Source organism: Odocoileus virginianus, chromosome 3 (genome assembly GCF_023699985.2).
Source record: "Odocoileus virginianus isolate 20LAN1187 ecotype Illinois chromosome 3, Ovbor_1.2, whole genome shotgun sequence".
Lineage (NCBI taxonomy): Eukaryota > Metazoa > Chordata > Mammalia > Artiodactyla > Cervidae > Odocoileus > Odocoileus virginianus.
This window is the reverse complement of record NC_069676.1, coordinates 9051225-9067257: the sequence shown is the minus strand read 5'-3', so window position 1 is coordinate 9067257 and position 16033 is coordinate 9051225. Positions and strand designations below refer to the sequence as shown.

At 42.1% G+C, this 16033-nt stretch overlaps 1 protein-coding gene across 1 annotated transcript in view; it reads right to left on the bottom strand.

The window, feature by feature from the left end:
• Window positions 1-16033, bottom strand: part of ADGRE3 (adhesion G protein-coupled receptor E3) — a 56891-nt gene that overhangs the window by 29014 nt on the left and 11844 nt on the right. The window contains exons 4-6 of the mRNA XM_070462897.1: window positions 14031-14186; window positions 10164-10198; window positions 4350-4524 (exon numbers count right to left, since the gene is read on the bottom strand). Of these exons, the coding sequence (XP_070318998.1) occupies window positions 4350-4524; window positions 10164-10198; window positions 14031-14186 (366 nt within the window). The remainder of the gene's footprint in view (window positions 1-4349; window positions 4525-10163; window positions 10199-14030; window positions 14187-16033) is intronic.

The window sequence follows — 16033 nt, the reverse complement described above, 5'->3', positions numbered from 1 at the left end:
TAATGAATATGTATGACAGGTATAATGAAAGTTTTTTTGGGGGGTGGCTATGCCACGTGGCTTGTGGGATTTAGTTCCCCAACCAAAAATTGAACCCTGGCCCAAGGCAGTGAAAGTGTTGAGCATTAACGACTGGACAGCCAGGGGATTCCTTAATAAAAGTATTTCTATTTTAGAAAGAATTCAGCACGTTTATTTCACTGTTGCCAGAGTTCTGCTAGCAAAAGTGAAAGTCACTTAGTCATGTCCAACTTTTTGCGACCCCATGGCCTATAGTTCTCCAGGGTCCTCTGTCCATGGAATTCTCCAGGCAAGAATGCTGGAATGGGTTGCCATTCCCTTCTCCACGGGGTCTTTCGATCTAGGAATTGAACCTGAGTCTCCGGCAGATTCTTTACTATCTGAGTCACCAGAGAGTTGAGCAGCAAATTGAGGCCGTGAGTCCAAATGACCATGACCCGAAGAGGTCTTTAAATAAAAGTTTGCTTTCAGTTCCTTAAAAAAATGTATTTTTATTTTAAAATTATGTAGTAAGATGTTCCTTCTGGGGTGGTTTAAGTCACATCACCGTGACATGTGCTGTTAGGTTCCGTGAGCACTGAATCATTAAAAAAAAAACTACCTTTAAGCCAGAGTCCCAGACTCAGGATTAGAAACCAGTGACAATTTTTGTTTATTCATGTATTTATTTGGGCTTTCCAGGTGGCACTAGTGGTAAAGAACCCACCTGCCATGATAGACGTGGATTCAATCCCTGGGTTGGGAAATTCCCCTGGAGGAGGGCATGGCAGCCCACTCCAGTATTCTTGCCTGGAGAGTCCCATGGACAGAGGAGCCTGGCGGGCTACAGTCCATGGCGTGACAAAGAGTTGGACAGGACTGAAGTGACTTAGCATGCAGGTATTTATTTAATTCTAAATATTATCACAACAAACTGTGGAAAATTCTCCAAGAGATGGGAATACCAGACCACCTGACCTGCCTCCTGAGAAACCTGTGTGCAGGTCAAGAAGCAACGGTTAGAACTGGACATGGAACAACAGACTGGTTCCAAATTGGAAAAGGAGTATGTCAAGGCTCTATATTGTCACTCTGCTTATTTAACTTATATGCAGAGTACATCATGAGAAACGCTGGGCTGGAGGAAGCACAAGCTGGAATCATGATTGCTGGGAGAAATATCAATAACCTCAGATATGCAGATGACACCACCCTTATGGCAGAAAGTGAAGAGGAACTAAAGAGCCTCTTGATGAAAGTGAAAGAGGAGAGTGAAAACACTGGCATAAAACTCAGCATTCAGAAAACGAAGATCATGGCATCCAGTCCCATCAGTTCAGTTGAGTTGCTCAACTGAGTCTGACTCTTTGCGACCCCATGGATTGCAGCATGCCAGTTCCATCCCTTCAAGGCAAATAGATGGGGAAACAACAGAAACAGTGATAGACTTAATTTTCTTGGGCTCCAGAATCACTGCAGATGGTGACTGCACCTATGAAATTGGAAGACGCTTGCTCCTTGGAAGAAAAGCCATGACAAATCTAGACAACATATTAAAAAGCAGAGATGCCGGGGTCCAGCCCCAGCAGGATCCAGGGGAACCCTCAGGATGAACGGCATCGGCGAGAGAGAGACACGTAGGACCGGCCTTGATAGGGCCAAGTCTGAGAGAGAGAGAGAGAGAGAGAGAGAGAGAGAGAGAGAGAGAGAGAGAGACCAGACCAGGAATGTGCAGCAGAGTCTGGCAGTTGCTTTATTTTTGACCGTAGCCTTTATACCCTAAGTCAGTACATTTCTAAGGGGCAGATAAGCACACAGACTTGGTTTAACATGACATCAGCTTGTCCTTCACGAAACCAGGTGTGCTCTGTATATTTTTGTTTGTGAGAGTCTTTTCCCATAGATATTTTGTACATGATCTTCTGGCCTTGAGCTTCACAGAAAACAGAAAAGTGGCAGTCTCATGGTACAGCAGGTTGCAACATAATAGAAATACAATCCTGTTAACATAAAAGTCAGTCTTTTTGGAGAAGTTCTCAGCTAAATTTATCTAAAAAGTTTAACACACAAAGACTCTGCGGCTCTGGTGAGGCAGCCCCTGTTTAGCACTCCTGATTAAAATTAACAACATCTTATTGTTTTTACACTAGGGCTAAACTCTTATTTTTCTAGATCTCCAACTATATTAACAATAGTTTCCACTGCACAACCTCAGCACATTAACATCAATCAAACGTTGATCCAATAACCACTTTTAAAACAATATGTTTTGTATTTTTTAATAGGGCTTCCTTACCCCCCAAAGGGCTCTGTGCCTATTAGGGCCTTTTTTATGGTTAATCTCTATGTATAATATCTTTTGGCTTTCAGGCCTGTTGACAATTTATGACTTGCACCTGGTGCTACTTTAAGCAACTTCAGTAGCCGACCCTGTCTTTTTTGTGGTTAATCTATTTTCTTTCATTAGGTGTCATCTCCAAGGGAACTAGATAGGATTACATTTTCACAGAACAGAAATGCAAAGGATTGCAAAAACAGCAGATATGACACAAAACAGGCTATTAGTCCAAAAGTTAATTACCTGCAAGAAGTCACCAGCTAATCTCTATCTAAACTATTTTCTATTAGGCGTATATGTGGCTATAATATTTGTGGGGCTTTTCTCACCCCGCGGAGGGACCTATGCTTAATAGTTTCTTTTGTTAGCATACTGTGCTTAGGATGTTTAGAACAATCATGAGCATTTTCTGCAATAAGAGCACACATTTATCAAACAAGCCAGAATGCCAGCAAAAGGGTTTGAATTGAAGCATTTCCTTCATCCCTGGCCCCTTCATAGGGTACCAGCGTCCAGGAGATTTATTAATTAGCATTTTAAGTTGGTCCTCATTCAGTGAAAGAGGAGCAGGAGAGCTCTCGGCAGGCAACACAAGAATCCGCAGCAGGGCGAACAAGACCAACAGCAGAAAAAGGGGGAGGATACAGGGTGGGGTGGAGGCCGAGGCCAATCTGGAGGGTCCCTTATCCTAGACGGCCTTGCCTGTCAGGTTTTTTCCTCGTGACCTCGTCATGGATGGGGTCGCAGACGGTCTTGCCTGCCTGTTATTTTCTTCATGAGCTCGTCACAGGCGGGACCTCCCATAACGGCTCCCGGCACAGAGACATTATTTTGCCAACAAAGGTCCATCTAGTCAAAGCTATGGCTTTTCCGGTAGTCATGTACAGATGTGAGCGTGGACCTTAAAGAAAGTTGAGCGCCTTAAAGAAAGTTGAACTGTGGTGTTGGAGAAGACTCTTGAGAGTCCCTTGGACTGCAAGGAGATCAAACCTATCAGTCCTAAAGGAAATCAATCCTGAATGTTCATTGGAAGGACTGTTGCTGAAGCTGAAGCTCAAATATTTTGGTCACCTGATTGGAAGAGCTGACTCATAAGAAAAGACCCAGAGTAGGAAAGATTTGAAGGCAGGAGGAGAAGGGGATGAGATGGTTCAGTGGATTTCATTACCGACTCAATGGACATGAGTTTGAGCAAGCTCTGGGAGATGGTCAAGGGCAGGGAAGCCTGGCATGCTGCTGTCCATGGGGTTGCAAAGAGTGGGACATGATTGAGTGACTGAGCAACAGCAAAACATTGTTTTTATTTAAAAAAATTTTTGGTCACACCACGAGGCTTGTGGAATATTAGTTCCCGGACCTGCTCAGGCCTCAGCAGTGAAATTGCCAAGTCCTAACCACTGGACCACCAGGGAAATCCCCCATTGGCAATTTTTAAAAACAGCTCTATGCAGGTGTAGTTGACGTACAGCAAATCTCACATATTAAAGTGTACAGCTGGATGGATTTCACTGAGTGTGTACCTCTGTAAAACCACCATCACAGTCAAGGCAGACAACATTTCTGTCACTGCCAACAATTTCTCCAAATTTCCTCACATCCCTTTTCCATCCCTTCACTGACTTTGCCCTCTGTGTCACTAGAGATTAGTTTGCATTTTCTAGAATTTTATGTAAATGGATGTGCTCATGTGTGTTCAGTCATTTCAGTCATGTCCGACTCTTGGTGACCCTAAGGACTGTAGCCCCCCAGGCTCCTCTATCCGTGGGGATTCTCCAGGCAAGAATATTGGAGTGGGTTGCCATATCCCCCTCCAGGGGATCTTCTCGACTCAGGGATCGAATCCATGTCTCTTATGTCTGCTGCGCTGGCAGGCGGGTTCTTTACCACTAGTGCCACCCAGGAAGCCCCATAAATGGACGAATGCAGTCCTTATTTACTTCTCTCATCGCTTAACGCGGACCCCAGTTAGTAACCAACCCCCCATGAGTCTCAGATCTTACTGTCTTCTTACCCACAGTGCTCTTTTGGACTTTCTGGGTTTCCTGGTCTGGGGCATCCAAGGCAGCGTTTAGAACTTTTGATTCCACTTCCTGGAAAAAGTCTGTGACCGTTATGATGTTTCCCGTATTTTTCAATACAATCTTACTGGTGAGAAGAGACTCAATATTCTCAATAAACTGTTGCATCTTTGAAGAGAGAAAGAATTTTAAAAAATCCAATCGATAGGTCCCACATCCCAAGGGTCAGAAGAAAACACAAGAAAGAAGGCGGTGTGGTCAGACGACTGGTTCAAAAGCTGACTCCACCTCTCACTGGCTGTGCAACCTTGGGAAAGTCACTCAGTCACTCTGTGCTTCAGGTTCTCCATTTAGGATGAGGATGGCACTAAGACCCCATAAAGTTTGGGGGAAGATTAAATGAATGAAGAGACATTTTATTTTTAGAACAGTGTTAGCCTGGTAAACATCATAGAAGCATTAGTCACTCAGTTGTGTCTGACTCTTTGTGACCCATGAACTGTAGCCCACAAGGCTCCTCTGTCCATGGGATTCTCCAAGCAAGAATACTGGAGTGGGTTGTCATTTCCTTCTCCAGGGGATCTTCCTGACCCAGAGATTAGACCTGGGTCTCTTGCATTGCAGGCAGATTCTTTACCACTGAGACACCAGGGAAGTTCAAACATCATTTAAGTGTTAGTTATTATAAGCATCTTTTACCAACAAGGAAGTGGTAGGATTTCTAGAAATAGACCAGTGGTTCTCAACTGGGGGCGATTTTGATTCCCCGGGTGGGAAGACATTTGGATTGTCACTGCTGCGGAGTGCTGGTTCTACTGATAATTAGGCCAGAGATGTTACTCAACATCCTATAATGCATGTGACAACCTCACAGCAGAGAATGACCCAGTCTCAAATGTGAATAGGGCCAAAGTTGAGAAAACATTTAGTAGTATCATAGCTCAGAAGGAACTCTAACTGGCCTTTTTATATCAAGAAATGTATTGTTTTTTAAAAGCTATATTAAACTCATTTTATCCATCTATCCATCTTACTGATTTAGTGAAGTATAGTTGATTTACAATATTATATTAGTTTCAGCCATACAATATAGTGGTTCTATGAAGAACAGCAAAAGAGATGGGCCAGTGGCTGAAGAAGACTGAAGGGTCAAGGTGAAATTTTAAAACTGTTGTTATAGAAAACAAATTTATGGTTACCATAGAGAAAAAGGGCAGGGAGGAATTAATTAGGGATTTGGGGTTAACAGATACACATTATTATATAGAAAATAGATAAACAACAGAGACCTATGATATAGCACAGGAATCTATATTCCCATATCTTGTAATAACTTACAATGGAAAAAATCTGAAAAAGATTATACGTAACGGAATCACTTTGCCCTATACCTGAAACAGTAAAACAACTGTACGTCAAACTGGGAGAGTATCCCTGACACGCATGACCTACCCCGTATAAAGTAGCTGGCTAGTGGGAAGGTGCTGGGTAGCACAGGGGGTCAGCTTGGTGCCCTGTGATGACCTAGAGGGGTGGGATGGGGGTGGCACGAGGTAAGCTCAAGAGGGAGGGGATGTACGTGCACTTAGAGCTGATTCACACTGTTGTACAACAGAACGAACACAACATTGTAAAGCGGTTACACTCCAATTAAAAAAAAAACTCTACTTCAATAAAAAGTGTAGCATATGTGACTTGAAAAATTATTCTTATGTTGATCTCTACATGCTTTTACTTAAAGTATAGGCCTTGGACAAGCAGTATCAGCATCACATGGGAGCTTATTAGGAATTCAGACTCTTAGGTCCCAGTCCACACATTCTGAATCCAAACCTGTACTTTAACAAGCTTCTAAGGGATTTGCGGTATGTTAAAGTACTAGAGGGCTTTCTTGGTAGCTCAGCTGGTAAAGACTCTGCCGGCAATGCAGGAGACCCCAGTTTGATTCCTGGGTGGGGAAGATCCCCTTGAGAAGGGATTGACTACCCTCTCCTGTATTCATAGGCTTCCCTAGTGGTTCAGATGGTAAAGAATCCGCCTGTAATGTGGGAGACCTGGGTTTGATCCCTGGGTCGGGAAGACCTCCTGGAGGAGGGCATGGCAACCCATTTCAGTAGTCTTGCCTGGAGAATCCCCAGGGACTGAGGAGCCTGGTGGGTGACAGTCCATGGGGATGCAAAGAGTCAGACACGACTGAGCGACTAAACATAGCACACAAAGTACCGACAGTAAGTCCCATTGGGATAGGAATTTTGTCTTCACGGCTATTTCCTAGTACATAGAACGGTCCCTGATGAATAGTGCTATGTGGCTTCAGTCGTTTCTGACTCTTTGCGACCCTAAGGACTATAGCCCACCAGGCTCCGCTGTCCATGGGATTCTCCAGGCAAGAATACTACAGTGGGTTGCCATGCCTTCCTCCAGGGGATTTTCCTGACCCAGGGATTGAACCAGCATCTCCCGTCTCTCCTGCATTGCAGGTGGATTCTTTACCACTGTCCACCTTGGGAAGCCCCTTTGGTGAATAGCAGGGCCTCAGTAAGTGTTCATGGGTTAAATGGATGTTTTTAATAGGAAAATATCATGCCAAAGAGTTATAAGCAGAGTAATATGTAAAGAAGGATTGGAGGGACTTTCAGAATCAGGTTCAAATAAGCCTTTTAGTGGTTTATTCTTTCAGTCTAACCAGTGTTGGTGGAAATTCTGAGCTGAGTTTTCTAGTGAAAGGGCAGCCCCCCTCCTCAGCCATACCTGATGTAAAACACCTCTCTCTTTTCTAAATGGCAGCAGAAGTCTTCTTGGTTTAAACTCATTTGTACAGAGTAGGTGCCAGAGTATTGGGTCATCAGAATTGCTGTTTTAGTGTCTGATCTAACGTGATGACTTTGTACCTGTCTTTCTTTAGCAATGCATTTTGTTTTTATGAAGTGAAATTCACATAACATAAAATACATTCTTTTTTTAAAGTAGTTTTTTTTTTTTTGGCCACATGGCATGTGGGATCTCAGTTCTCCAACCAGGGATCAAACCCACACCCCCTGCAGTTGGAAGCATGGAGTCCTAACCACTGGACCGCCATGGAAGTATACAAGCCAGTAATAATTTAGAATGTCCATGATGTTGTATAACCCTCATCTCTATGTAGTTCTAAAACATTTCCATCATTTCCAAATAAAACCCATTAAACAGTTGCTCCCCATTCTCCCCTCCCCCAGCCTCTAGAAAGCACAAATCTGCTTTCTGTTTCCCTGGATTTGCCTATTTTGGACATTTTATGTAAGTGGAATCATATACCGTGTAATCTTTTGTGTCTGACTTCTTTCACTGAGCATAATGTTTTTGAGGTTCATCCATATTGTACTGGGAATCAGAACTTCATTTTTATGGCTGAATAATATTCCACTGTATAGATATAACACATTTTATTCATCCTGTCATCAATTAGTGGACATTTGGGCTGTTTCTGTCTTTTGGCTGTTGTGAATAGGACTGCCAAGAGCATAGTTGTGCAAGTATATATTTGGGTCCCTGCTCTCTCTTTTTTTTAAAAATTTATTTTATTGAAGTAGAGTTGATTTATTGTTGTATTAATTTCTGCTGTACAGCAAAGTGATTCAGTTTTATATACACATCTTCATATTTTTTTCATCATCATTTACCACAGGATATTGACTATAGCTCCCTGTGCTATAAGTAGGACCTTGTTGTTTATCTATTCTATATATAATAATCCACATCTGCTAATCCCAACCTCCCAATCCAATCCTCCCTTACCCCCTCCCTCCTTGGCGATTACAAATCTGTTCTCTATGTCTGTGAGCCTGTTTCTGTTTTGTAACTAAGTTCACCTGTGTCATGTTTTAGATTTCACATACACAACATCATATGGTATTTGTCTTTCACTTTCTGACTTACTTCACTTAGTATGATAATCTCGAGGTTTATCCATGTTGCTACAAATGACATTATTTCAACCTTTTTTATGCCTGAATAATATCCCACTGGGCTTCCCAGGTGGTGCTAGTGGTAAAGAACCTGCTTATCAATGCAGGAGACATAAAGGCGTGGGTTCAGTCCCTGGGTTGGAAGATCCCCTGGAGGAAGGCATGGCAACCCACTCCAGCATTCTTGCCTGGGGAATCCCATGGACAGAGGAGCCTGGCTGGCTACGGTCCACTGAGTCACACAGAGTTGGGCACGACTAAAGTGACTTAGTGATATTCCATTATATACATGAACCACGTCTTCTTTATCTGTTCATCTGTCAATGGACGTTTAGGTTGTTACCATGTCGACTATTGTGAACAGTTCTGCTACGAATATAGGCATGTGTGTATCTTTTTGAATTCTACTTTTGTCCAGGTTCATGTTTGGGTCCCTGCTTTCAATTCTCTTGGGTATATTCCTATAAGTAGGATTGTAGAAAGTGAAAGAAAGTGAGGTCACTCAGTCATGTCTGACTCTACGCGACCCCATGGACTGTAGCCTACCAGGCTCCTCAGTCCAGGGATATTCCAGGTAAGACTACTGGAGTGGGCTGCTGTTTTCTTCTCCAGGGGATCTTCCCGACCCAGGGATTGAACCCGGGTCTCCTGCATTGTAGACAAGACGCTTTACTGTCTGAGTCACCACGGAAGCTCAGATAATTGTAGAGTCACCTGATAATTTTATGTTTAACTTTTTGAGAAAGCTGACAATGACTTTTATAATGAAATGCTCCTTTTGATAACACGATTATTTGTTCATTACTGCAATGAACAGATGTTGAACTCCCAAGGCTGACTTGGTCTGATTCCCCTCCTCAAGAAGCTCACTGTCTAGTGAGTGATAGCACACCACTTAAAAGTCATCAGTCTGGAGGAGATGACAGATAACATGGATGGAATGTGTACTCTGGACCTGGCACTGTTCTGAATACTATACATGTATTATCTCATTTAACCTGCTCTTTATCCAAGGGTGCCATCACCACCCTCATCTTAAAGATGAGTAAATTCTTCTTAAAAAGTGTGATGGTTAATTTTATGTGTCAGCTAGACTGAGTCATGGGTTACCTAGATGTTTGGCCAAGCGTCATTCTGGGTCTGACATGAAATGAACATCTGAATGGATGAAAGAAGTAAAGCTGATTGCCCTTCCTGATGTGGTTGGGGCTCATCCAGTCAGTTGGGGGTCTGATTAGCTGAGGAGGAGATGCCAGGGGATGGTGGAGCAGCAATATGGAAAGAACGTGGGTACCTGAATGACCTCATGGAGCAGAATTCCTTCACCAGCCTGGACTGCTCACCTCTGGACTAATAACTCAGAAAGTAATAAAGATCCATGTTTTTAAAGCCATTGGATATTTGGGTCTCTTGGTTGCAGCAGCTCATCGAATCCTAATACAGTCTTACTTAGTCTCTTTCTTGGTCTGGGATAGATCCTGTCTTCAGGGGGTAGTACACACACACATATACTCACACACACACCCACACTCATACACACACACCCATATATACATATATAATGTATTGATCTATCATTTATCTCTATAGTGAGATAATATAGTGATAAACATAGTGATATATATATGTATATATCACAGTTATACAATACATATTGTATATCAAAATATAATAGGTTAATAAACATATGTCACAATTAGCATATATTACAATTTTGTCATAATCATATCAGGTATTTTATATTATCATGCATATAATATATGACATATAGCACACATATATAGTATTCACCTCCATTTCCTAACTTTGAGATTTGTAAATATTTGTTATCTGTCTAGGTTCCAGGACTCATCTTCCACTTACCTCTTTTGTGCCGTTGGTTGTCTTGGGGGTGATTTCTGAAAAAGACATCAAGAGAAATTACTGTTGGAACCGAGAGTGAAAGTGTGGAGAAGTCGGCAGGTAAGGTGGGTAACTTTGCATCTAGGAGGTCTGAAATCATACACTTCAAGTTCTCTGATGAGTTCATTTTCTGTTTAGTGGGATCAGAGTCCAAATTCCTTGTTGTCGTGGAAAGCAGTTTTTTCAACTTCAGGTGATTTTGCCTCCTGGGGACATTGGCAATGGCTAGACACATTTCTGGAGGTCATTCATGAGCTTGAGTGGGGATGCTACTGGGATCTAGTGGGTGGATGCTGCTCAATGCCTTTTAATGCAGAGGACAGCTTCTGACCACAAATAATTTTGGGACCCCAAGTGTCAATATTGCTGTGGTAGAGATACCATGGCATAGAGGAAGCAGAAAATTGTAAGCTCCAAGCTCTTTCATTCAGATCTGGCTCTGGCTGACCATTATAAATGAAATGGCTGAGCAAACAGAAGACTAGATGCTTTAGGTTTTTTTTTTTTTTTTCTTTAGGTTTTAAAAGTCAGCCTGGCTGGGAATTATAACTGAGACAGGAATGCCAGTTTATAACCATCAGCTGTTTTTGAAAATAAGTATTTATTTATTTATTTGGCTGCACTAGGTCTTAGTTGTGGCATGCAGGATCTTTGAAATTCCTTGCAGCATGTGGGATCTTTTTAGTTGCAGCATTAGAACTTGTGGTTGTTGTGTGTGGGATCTTAGTTCTCCAACCAGGGATTGAACCCATGTCCCCTGCATTGGCAGGAAGATTCTTTTTTTTTTTTTTTGGCAGGAAGATTCTTAACCACTGGACTACCATGAAAGTCCACCTGGAAAGTATTCTTAACCATTCTGCTCTATTATCTCTTGAAGATGTGGATGCATCTGGCAGAAAAATGCACCATGCACAAAAATCAGAGTTACCACTTGCTGAATGCCTCTTCACAGGCATTATTTCATTTAATCCTTGAAATAATTCCATGAGTCAGGTTCTGTTATTTAAGCAGATGAGGAAATAGGCACAAGTTGTTAAGGAAATATCTGTAGTCATGCCGGGGTAAGCAGTAGAGCCCAGACTTAAATCCATTCTTGTCTAAGTGCAAAGCTCATTGTGGTGGTTGTTTTTAGTTGCTAAATTGTGTCAGACTCTTTGTGACCCCATGGACTATAGTCCGCAGACAGGTTCCTCTGTCCATGGAATTCTCCAGGCAAGAATCTGGAGTGGGTTGCCATTTCCTTCTCCAGGGGATCTTCTCGACCCAGGGATCAAATCCGCGTTTCTTTCATTGCAGGCGGATTCTTTACTGCTGAGGCACGGGGGAAGCAAAGCTTGTACCACTTTACATGTGCAGAGACTGTACACACAAGAATCAGAAGGAGGTGTAAGCAAGTTCAGTCATTCACTGGCATCCTTGATGAAGGCTGCCTGTGGCCCCTTCGCTACCTAAGAACCCTGATGCGGAATAGCCGATTCTCTGTAATTTAGTGCGGGTCTCTGGAAAAGGCATCTCTGTACCTGTGGGGGCCTTTGTACAACCGTTCCTTTCCAGTTTGATCTTGAAATCCTGTTTTAAGCTTTTTAAAGGGAGTTTGGTTCTTAGGTCCCTGAATAGTCCTGCTTTTTAAATAATTTTTTAAAAATTATTTATTTATTAGTGTTTGTCTGCACTGGATCTTTGTTGTTGCATGGGGACTTTCTCTAGTTACGGCAGTGCACAGACTTTTTGTGGTGCTTCTCTTGTTGCGGAACACAGGCTCTAGATCGAGTGGGCATCAGTAGTTGTGGCTCGCTCCCTTTGGCATAATTGTTCCTCTTTGTTCTGAGACTCAGTTTCTGGAAGGATCGTGGAGTCCTGGACCCTCCCATTGGAAGGAATCTCAGAATTGACCTGATATGAATCCTAATGGTATGAAGATGGCCTGATAATTGTGATATGAGATTTCCTGATATCAAGGCTTGTGCTGCTCATGACCCTGAGCTCCTTAGGGGATCTTGTGGGGCGAGTGGGATACAATGACCCTTGTTAGTCTTCCTCTAAGCTCTTTCTGCTGTGGAGTCTCCAACCTCATGGCTTTGATGCTGGATGGGCAGGAGCACAAGTTACTTAAATCTTGGGTGCTTCGGTTTCTTTATCTGTAATGATGCTTACCTCATGCAATTGTTGTAAATGAAATAAAGAATGTAAAGAACTCAGTGCAGTACCTGGTACATGTGTGTCAGTTGTGTCTGACCCTTTGTGACCCCATGGGCTGTAGCCCGTCAGGTTCCTCTGTTCTGGCACATAGTACAGTTGAAATAAATATTGTCTATCAGTATTATTGCTTGGTGGCTCAGTGGTAAAGAATCTGCCTGCAATGCAGGAGGCACAGGAGAGGAGGGTCCGATCCCTGGGTCAGAAAGATCCCCGGAGTAGGAAATGGCAACCCACTCCAGTATTATCGGCTAGAAAATTCCATGTACAGAGGAGCATGGTGGGCTATAGTCTACGGGGTTGCAAAGAGTCAGACACGCCTGAGCACCCATGTATGAGTGTGTGTATATATATATATATATATATATATATATATATATACATGTCAATCAACATTATTGTTTCTCCATGAAACATTCAGATTTAGAGACTCTTATGACTTCAACTGTAGCTAGTACCTCATGGGTAGTCTGCCAAGTCCTGTATTTCTTATGTATAGACTTTCTCTGCCTATATGATTTCTGTGACAATTACCATGCTTATCCAAGATCACAGATCCAAGGGTGGGCATATGATTCAAACTGTGTCAATTTTTACATTTCCAAAGAATATGCAATTATATTCAAGAGAGAGAATCAGTTACCATTCTTTTGGTGGTTGGATCAATAGCAATGGTAAGGTTTTGAGCTGTTGGTGGCCTTATTTCCTATCCTGTGGAATGGGAAGCAGAGAAACCAGTTTGCGAGGGGAATAGAAGAAGCGGATTCAGAGTATGAGAGACTGGGGTGCCGTGACAGTGTTGGGTCCCCAACTTCAGTTCATTCCAGTACCCAGCAGTATTTTTACCCAAGACATATCCATGCATCTCATCACACGTGTGTGTGCGTGCTCAGTGGTCTGTCACATCTGACTTTTTGTGACTCCCCATGGACTGTAGTCTGCCAGGCTCCTCTGTCCATGGAATTCTGTGGGCAAGAATACTGGAGTGGGTTGCCATTTCCTCCTCCAGGGGATCTTCCCAACCCAAGGATTGAACCTGTGTCTCCTGCATTGGCAGATGGATTCTCTACCACTGAGCCACCAGGAAAGCCCCTGAATCTTATCATAAACTCATATTTTTCCTTAAGTTAACTTGAGTGGATTTTTCTACTTTGCAATTCAAAGAATCCTGTCTCAACCATCATCCTGTGACCTGTGACACCATCTCCAAAGTTCACTTGCATTCTTAATCCCATCATTTATCTAAATTTCCTTCTTTCCTTTTCACTTCCTCTTTGTATCACCCATTTCCTTCCAGAAAATAGATATTCACTGGCCCCACCACAAATATATATTTTCTGACTTCCCAAGTGGTACAGTGGTAAAAAAAAAAAAATCTGGCTGCCAATGCAGGAGATGCAAAAGACCAGGGTTCGATCCCTGGGTTGGGAAGATCCCCTGGAGGAGGAAATGGCAACTCACTCCTCCAGGATTCTTGCCTGGGAAATTCCATAGACAGAGGAGCCTGGTGGGCTATAAAGATAGAGGAGCCAGGGGGTCACAAAAAATTGGAAATGACTGAGCACACACATGCTGGTGTTAGACTCACTTAAAAATTAGGAGGGGAGATAAGAAAACAAAAATTTTTCTTACTCTTACAGGTGTTCTCATTGGAATCCTTGAATTGTGGTTTCCCAGAGAGAAGTTTATATCCAGCAATACAGTGACAGTAGAAACTTCCTTCGATATTCTGACACTCAGCATTCACTCCACAATATATACTAATGGGTGGTTTACATTCATCAATATCTGGAGCACATAGGAGAAAGTTGGTCATTTGTTTGACAAAGATCTATTGAGCATCTAATATGTGTCAGAAGCTGTATCCTTCCCGCCAGTCTATCCTGGCTTTTCAAAACAACTTGGTTAAGGTAATGGTTGTCTTTGTTGTTTCCTTTCTTTGCAGATTTTGGTTGGGTTTTCCAAGAAGTGGACTTTGAGACAAGGATTCTAGTGCAAGTATTTTATTTAGGAAATGATCCCAGAAAGCACTGGAAGGGAAATGGTGAAATGAAACAGGGAGGGGAAGGCAGAAAATAAAGGGGGTGGGTATTATCTAGCAATGGAGAAGGAAATGGCAACCCACTGCAGGATTCTTGCCTGGAGAATCCCGTGGACAGAGGGGCCTGGTGGGCTGCTGTCCATGGGGTTGCACAAAGTTGGACACGACTAAAGTGACTTAGCATGCATTATGTAGCAAATTTCTACTGTGGACAACTGAGGCTCAATTCCTCTGGGAACCTCTGGGAGGCAGTGTAGAGCAGGCACTTCAAGTGACACTCTCTGAGAGATGAGGGAACTGCGGTATTTATCCACTAAATCTTAGCACTTATTGGTGGAGGAATGTTTACAGGTGATATAAACTCCCCGTTACTTCTATTTGTCCTGAGTGTGGACTGAATGGTCTCCAGGAGCCAGAGAAATCCTCAGACTTCGTGTACAAAGGAATGGAAAATGCCAAGGTCATTAAATGGGATACTGACTGTGTTTGCACCACCCACCAACCTGCCCCCGCCAGTTCATATGTTGAAGCCCTAACTCCAATCGTGGCTGTATTTGGAGATGGGGCCTCTTGTGAGGACATGGAAACACAGAGGGATGGATTAAAAAAATGTGGTACATACATACAATGGAATATTAGTCATAAGAAAGAACAAAATAATGCCACTAGCAGAAACATGGATGGACCTAGAAATTGTCATACTGAGTTGAAGTAAATCAGACGCAGAAAGACAAATACCATATGATATTGCTTATATGTGGAATCTAAAAAATGGTATTTAAAATCTAAAAAAAGAGGTATTCTTATCTACAAAACAGAAGTAGAGTCATGAATGTAGAATACAAGCTTATGGTTACCAGAGGATAGGGAGGGGAAGGGTAAATTGGGAGATTGGGATTGACATATATGCATTACTAGATATAAAATAGATAACTAATAAAAACTTGCTGTGTAGCACAGGGAAATCTACTCAGTACTCTGTAATGACCTATATGGGAAAAGAATATAAAAAAGAGTGGCTATATGTATATGCGTGACTGATTCATTTTTCTGTACAACAGAAAATAACACAACGTTGTATCTTTTTGTGACACAGCATTGTAAATCAATAAAAATAAAAATTTAAAAATTAAGAATATATAATTAAAACATGTACGAAAAGTCTTAACTGTTTGGAAATTAGGAAGCACCCTCCCATATAATTCTTGGAGTGACAAAACATCAAAAGGAAATTACAAACCATTCACGGATTAATAAAAATAATATTTCTTCCTGTAGAGTATATCTGAACCTGTACCACAGGAAAAGTTATGGCCTTAAATGTCCTTATTTTGAAGAAAGATGAAAAATAAAGCACCTGAGTATTTAAGAACTTGGAAAAAAGAAATTAGGGAGATATTAGAACTGAAATAAAAAAATAGTAAACGAGGGCTTTCCTGATGGCTCAGCAGTAGAAAAGCTAGGGTGCAGGTTTGATCTCTGGTTGGGGAACTAATATCCCACATGCTGTGCTGTGCAGCCAAAAAAATGTTTTTAAAATTGCACAAAATTGCATTGTGCTTTGTAATTCATGAAGTAGGGTCACATTAAGTAC